Here is a 7,120-nt window from a genome sequence, read left to right as displayed (position 1 = left end):
CTAGGCCCTTCCTTCTAACATCAGCATAACTCTTTGACGACTTTGGGTGGTCAAAATTCTCTTCCTAATCTTCTGAATCGCCTCATTGGTCGTCCGTAGCAAATCTGGACCTAACAGCTGTTTACTACCTACCTCCTCCCAATAAATCGGAGTTCGACACCTCCATCCATAAAGCGCCTCAAAAGGAGCCATTGAATGGTTGCCTGATAACTATTGTTATAGACAAATTCCACAAAATATAGGTAGGTGTCTTAACTGCCAGCAAAATCAAGTACACATGCATGCAACATGTTCTTGAGAATCTGATTTAGTCTCTCTGTCTGTCCATCTGTACGAGGATGGAATGGTGTACTAAACTTCAATTGTGTACCAAGGGCTTCTTGAAGACTCTTCCAGAATCGAGAAGTAAACCGTGCATCCCTATCAGACACAACAAAAACGGGTACATCATGCAACCTTACAAACTTCTTTAAATACAATTGTGCCCACTTGTCAATTGAATACGTAGACTTTTCTGGTACAAAATGAGCTGTCTTAGTTAATCTGTCCACAATAACCCATATGACTGTAAACCCTGACTGGGTTCTAGGTAGCCCTATAATGAAATCCATGGTCACTTCTTCCCACTTCCATTGGGACACATTGAGAGGTTGCAATAATCCAATACGTTTCTGTCTAGGTGGCTTAACTTGTTGACAAGTTAAACACCTACTCACATGTTCAACATACATCTTTCTTCATTTCAGGCCACCAAAAGCATGTTTTCAAGTCCTGATACATCTTTATGGCACCTGTATGTACGGTATAGGGAGACTCATGTGCCTCTAATAGAATCTTCCTATTGATCTCTACATCATTTGGCACACAAGTTCGATTTCACCACTTCAAACATCCATCACCCGTTATCAAGAAATCCTTGACTTGTTCAGTCTCAAGTTGCTTCACGACTTTTGCAAAATAAGGGTCCCTTTGTCGACCCTGAATAATTTGTTGCTGCAACATCGGACAGATAGTCATAAGAGCTAGCTGAGCTGTCGCTTCCTTGACCAACACAGCTATCTGAGCTCGTTCAAACTCCATTTGAATGTTGGGTTGTCTCGTCAACATTGCAGATGAGTGAGCTGTCTTACGACTCAAGGCATCAGCTACCACATTAGCTTTACCAGGGTGATGTAGGATCTCCACATCATAGTCTTTCACTAACTCCAACCATCGACGTTGCCTCATGTTGAGCTCTTTCTAGGTGAACAAATATTTGAGACTCTTATGATCTGTATATACTTGTATCTTCTCACCGTACAGATAATGTCTCCATATCTTTAGAGCAAACACCACAACAGCTAACTCTAAATCATGAGTTGGGTAGTTGCATTCATAATCCTTCAACTGCTGAGAGGCATAAGCAATAACTCTCTCGTTCTGCATAAGTACGCCCAACCCATGCTTAGAGGAATCACTATAAATTACTAGATTCCCAGTACCGTCAGGTACAATAAGCACTAGGGCTGACGCTAGTCTTTCCTTGAGTTCTTGAAAACTACTTTCACAAGCTCGACTCCAATCAAATTTCTTTCATTTTCGAGTTAACTGAGTCAGTGGTGCTGCAATCTTTACGAAGTCCTTAATAAACCGCCTGTAGTATCCTGCTAAACCCAGGAAACTTCTCACCTCACTAACTATAGTTGGTCGAGCCTAACCTATAACTGCCTCCACCTTTGCTGGATCAACAGCTATACCATCCTTGGATACCACATGACTAAGAAATACTACCTTCTGAAACCAAAACTCACATTTTGAGAATTTGGCATATAATCTTTGTTCACATAGAACCAACAAACCTTCCTCAAATGTTCTGCATGTTCATCGTTTGTCTTGGAATAAACCAAGATATCATCAATGAACACAATGACAAAAGAATCCAGAAAATCCTGGAATACCCGATTCATCAGCTCCATAAATACTGCAGGGGCATTAGTCAAGCCAAAGGACATCACGAAAAACTCATAATGCCCATACCGAGTACGAAAAGCCATCTTCAGTATGTCCTCTTCTTTGACTCTTATCTGGTGATAACCAAAACGAAGATCAATCTTCAAAAATATCGCTGTCCCTTGAAGCTGGTCAAACAAGTCGTCAATTCGCTGCAAGGGATACTTATTTGTAATGGTCACCTTATTCAGCTCCCTATAATCAATATAAAGACAGAGTGTATCATCGTTCTTCTTCACGAACAACACTGGAGCTTCCCACGGTGATACGCTAGGTCGTATGAACCCCTGATTCAACAACTCCTGTAATTGGAGCTTCAACTCTTTCAATTCTGCGGGAGCCATCCTATAAGGAGGTTTAGAGATAGGTGTCGTCCCTGGTTCAAGTTCAATGCCAAAGTTGACTTCCCGCTCTAGTGGCAAGCCAGACAACTCATCAGAAAAGACATCTAGGAACTCATTCACCATAGGTATAGCTGATACATCTGTATCAACCCGTCTCACTTCTACCACACTAGCCAAGAATGCCACAGCACCGTGGCTAATCAACTTCCTAGCCTTTAAAGTAGTTAGTCTTGGGAACACTTCCCGGCTTCGTACCCTAAAACTAGAAGCTCTTCCCCTTGAGGGTGAAAAACTATCTCCTTCTTATAACAATCGATACTGGCATGATGAGCAAATAGCCAATCCATGCCCAAAATAATATCATAATCATACATATCTAGCACCATTAATAATACTCTAATGGTTGGCTGGATACTTCTACTTTATCCAGTTTCACCTTTGCACGAGTCATTAGTATGACTCCTGAAGGTGTAGAAACGAGAACCTCATAACCTAAAGGCTCTACTCCAAGTCGGGCTTGACGAACAAACGATAATGATATAAAAGAATGCGTCGAGCCAGAATCGAACATAGTATAAGCAAAGTAGCCATAAAGGGGTAAAGTACCTGTCACCACTGTGCTGGCATTCTCTGCTGCCTTGCTCGTCGTGGCAAAGGCTTTACTTCGAGCCTGAGGCTGTCCCCCAGCACTCAATTGACCTCCTCCTCCTAGAGCGAATCGCTCGGGGCGTATCACATTAGAATTCTTTGCACTACGACACACTCTAACGAGATGACCAATCTTACCACAGTTATAACATGTCTTGTTTGCAGCATTACAAGATCCCGCATGAGTTAACCCGCACTTACTGCAAACTGCCTTCCCATCACCTGAGGAAGGCTGACGATCAACTCATCGCGGTACTACCTATTGTTGCAAACTCGAGGATATTTGAGTAAATTTTTGTTTACCACTTGGCCGCATCTGACTGCTAGAACCCTGATTGCTCCTCGCGGTGGTAGCATCTAATTTCATCGCAACATTATAAGCGGTAACGAAATCTTGAGAAGCAGGAGCAGACATGGATCTCTGTATCTCTTGCCTCAAACCCTGGATAAAGAGATCCGTCTTCTCTTCTTCAGTAGCAACCATAAGAGCAACAAATCTAGATAATCGAGTGAATTCCGCCTCATACTCCTCTACTGACATATTACCCTGTTCCAGTTGCATAAAGGCCTTTCGATTTCACAATCTCGCTAGAGCAGGATAGTATTTCTCACAAAACTCATGTTTGATCGTCGCCCATGCGATTGGGGCTCCACCAGCCTTCATCTTTGGCTTCTTTGATTTCCACCAAAAATGGGTGGGTCCTTCCAACAAATATGTAGCACACAGCACCTTATGATTCTCTGGGCAGTTAAAGAATGTAAACTTTGTTTCAATACATTCTAACCACCATTCAGCCGCCTCAGGATCAGTCCCCTTTCCTCCAAAAGTTGGCGGGGTAAGTTTCATAAAATCTCATATATACTCACTTTCCTCCGTCATACATTGTCGCCCATAAGTTACTACTTGCGGTGGTGCCTCTGTCACCACCCTGTACCAGGTAGCTCCGTCGAACTTGTTGGAGGTATTACTGCTGGTGCTTCAGAGACTGGAGTCGCCTGGCTAGATATAGATGTTGTCGGAGCCGCCTGGCTTCCAAGACTAGCAAGAGCTTCCTGTACTGCTTGATCCACACGGTTCTGCACCGCCCGATCTACTCGACTATCAATCAATGATTACAGTGCTTCCAAAGTAATCACAATAGTCGGCTGATATCTCGATGCTGACGGAGCAGCAGGCTTTGGATCTGCCTCTGCTGGAGTAGTTCCTTCTACAGGCTGCTCCTCATTCTCGGGGTCCACATTGGACGTACCAAGGTCTAAACTCTTAAATACTACCATATCTGTCACACATAATTAAGTGGTCATAATCAATTCATTTAAACTATTCATACGATTCTTTCATACATTTTAGTTAGGCATCACTTACCTGACCAAGACGAGATACCACTGAGCTGGACTAGAGGAATTCATATTGTCTATTCTAGACTATCTACAGAACCCATAATCTAGGCTCTGATACCAACTGTAACACCCGCTCATCGATAACACGATTTACAGGAGTTACCATCAACTTCAATAACAAACTCCGACAACCAATCATAATTTTGCAAAAGATTTTCACCGACTCACAAACCCTTCTCTCCTCAACGTTTGGACATCTCCAACCCACGTGTGTCACTATCTTCTCCCTCCATTACAACAGCTGCCCAACGCAACAACTCTTTTTTTAAAAAAATAATAATTAATTAATTTATTTCATAATTACCATAATAATAATAATTATTATTACTATTAAATATCAATACAACACATACACATTTATTTATTTATTTTAGATCATTACAAAATTGTTCTCGAACCAAGCTTGAACACATACCCAGTGATTGATCTTTAGGTATCGTGGTCTCCTGCATAGTCGACATCACTATATCCAGCTAGCTTGCAGTCTTCGCTTCTTTTGTACAAACGATCGTAATTGATTGTACCTTTGACATATCTCAAGGTCTGTCGAGCTGCATCCAAATAAAGCTTCTTCGGACTTTGCATTTATTGACTAATGACTCCAACTTCATTTTCAAATTTCTTCGGTTGGTTCATGTAGAACTCTTTGTTTAATCATCGTTCAGGAAAATATTCTTCATATCCATCTGTCATAATTTCCAATCTTTATTTACCATAAGTACTGGAGGAACTTGTATGATAGTTATCTTCGCCACTGGACAAAACGTTTCATCATAGTCTAGTTCATATTTTTGAGAGAACCCTTGAGCTACATATTGAGTCTTATATCTTTCGAGTGATCCATCCGAGAGACATTATTTCATAAGCCCCCTTGCAAGAGATGGATTTGACATCTTCTGGTCTTGATATTAGTTCCCAAGTTTGATTTTGCTCCAGGGCTATAATTTCTTCCTCCATCACTTTTTCTCAAGGTGAGTTCTGTGATACTTCTTCATATGTCTCCAGCTCATTAACTTCGTCTTCTACTGCGTTGGCATACTCTGGGTTTGGCTTTAGGATTATTTCTGACCATCTGAGTTGTTGAGGTGTCATTTTATTTTTCACTAGGTTCGCTTGGTTGAGGTCTCCCGTCATCGCCATGAGTGCTAGCTCATCTTCTTCTATTGCATATAGTACCTCTGTATCCCATTCCTTCTCCATCTCCTTTTTGGATGTTGCCACATTGCTTTCAATTGAATTTTTCTTAGACTAACAATCCCTGAACATGTGGCCCTTTTTCCCGCAATTGTAGCAGATGACTTTAAATCTCTTCTCTTGAGAGTTATTGTTATCGTTCTTCTGAGCTCTCCTTGGTTGTACAGTACTTTGGAGACTTTTTCTTTTGTCACCATTGTATCTACGTTTGGTAGACGACCTATTATTGCTCCGACTTTCACTTATGTAGAGTACTTCTTCTTTACCCTTAAATGTGATGTCTCCCATTTGTTTAGCCATGGCTTCTTGGCTAGCTAACAAATTTTTGAACTCTACAAGTGATGGTTGAGTGGGCCATCCTTGTACAACAATAATGAAGCTTCAATAGTCTGGTCGCAATCCGTGGATTATGATCTTTTCATTCGATCTTCTCCAATTGCGGACTTTGGGTCTAGTTCAGTAATCTCCCGACAGATCGACTTGACCTTGTGGAAGTACTGAGCAATCGTCATGTCACATTGTGAAATTGACAACAACTCATTCTCCAGAAGTTGTAGTCTCGTACCGTTCTTCTTTGAGAACAACATCACGAACGTGTCCCATGCTTCTTTCGATGTCTTGTCATCTCAAATATGTTCTAACATCTCTTCTCCGATTGTGGTCTTCAAGGCAAACATTGCTTTACCTGCTTTGATTCTCCATTTGCGCAAGGCGCCGTTAGAATCCTCCTCTAGCGGCGTGGTTTCGCACCCGCCAACGATCTCCCAAAGATCTGTCCTTGTAAATAGGACATCATGCATGTTGCCCACGTGTTGTAGTTGTTGTTGTTGAGTTTCTTGATTCCAACAACGATTAGGAAATCACCCATCGTGTTGGCTATACCTCAGTAATACCAAACGAGCTCTTTCGACACAAGACTTGTAGAGTCACTAATCTCAAAAATCCGTTTCTGATGTGGAAGATCAGACAGAGCTGCAACCATAGAGCATACTAAGAATTCCAAGAGATCGACAACTTACACTAACCTCACTCTAATACCAGATTGTTGAACACAACTTTCAGTGGGAAACACTTGTACACCTTTGTTAAGACCAATTGAGAAGAGAATACAAGACACTTCGTAGAATACTACTACTTTGTATTGCTTGAGATTTCTTGGGATGATAAACTAAGTAGGGTTGAGGGTATTTATACTAGATGATAGACAATCTATTCCTAAAATTTCTAACGTTTTTTTATAAAGTATGTAAATCATTTTTCTAAATTTATTCCTAAAATCCTTAAATCATTTTCCTAAATTTATTCCTAAAATTCTCAATCATTTTCTTAACATAAATAGAGTCACTCATACAATGGTTGGGTTTAACCCTGTCGGGTCAGTGATGATATTTTAACAAAAAGTTCTTTGGGAGGAGAAGATTTTGTAACATCTTGAGTTTTAAGAAAATAAGTAAAAGAATTCAAAAAATAAAAATAAAAATAAAAAATAAAAAATAAAAAAAAGGAAGAAAAGAAGAATGACACACATGAAAGTTGTAGAAGAT

At 40.7% G+C, this 7,120-nt stretch overlaps 1 protein-coding gene across 1 annotated transcript; it reads right to left on the bottom strand.

Moving 5' to 3' along the window:
• Nucleotides 1-251: 251 nt before the first annotated feature.
• On the bottom strand, nucleotides 252-1,425 carry LOC111436571. The gene is made up of 4 exons (XM_023074315.1): nucleotides 1,282-1,425; nucleotides 891-1,239; nucleotides 730-791; nucleotides 252-626 (listed from the first exon to the last, which is right to left on the bottom strand). Exons 1-4 carry the CDS (start codon nucleotides 1,423-1,425, stop codon nucleotides 252-254), a joined length of 930 nt encoding a protein of 309 aa, XP_022930083.1.
• Nucleotides 1,426-7,120: the final 5,695 nt, after the last annotated feature.

This window comes from Cucurbita moschata, unplaced genomic scaffold, assembly GCF_002738365.1.
Source record: "Cucurbita moschata cultivar Rifu unplaced genomic scaffold, Cmos_1.0 Cmo_Scf00056, whole genome shotgun sequence".
NCBI classification, from domain to species: domain Eukaryota; kingdom Viridiplantae; phylum Streptophyta; class Magnoliopsida; order Cucurbitales; family Cucurbitaceae; genus Cucurbita; species Cucurbita moschata.
The sequence above is the reverse complement of the archived record's forward strand: the minus strand, read 5'-3'. Positions and strand labels throughout refer to the sequence as shown.

What these genes read in the sequence shown, in the direction of transcription:
- LOC111436571 (XM_023074315.1), bottom strand. Translation starts at nt 1,425, where the DNA reads ATGCAGAACGAGAGAGTTATTGCTTATGCCTCTCAGCAGTTGAAGGAT. An exon ending in TGTACGGTGAGAAGATACAA is followed by an intron (nt 1,240 to 1,281) that starts GTATATACAGAT and finishes TTGTTCACCTAG; the next exon opens with AAAGAGCTCAACATGAGGCA. An exon ending in CTTGATAACGGGTGATGGAT is followed by an intron (nt 792 to 890) that starts GTTTGAAGTGGT and finishes CCGTACATACAG; the next exon opens with GTGCCATAAAGATGTATCAG.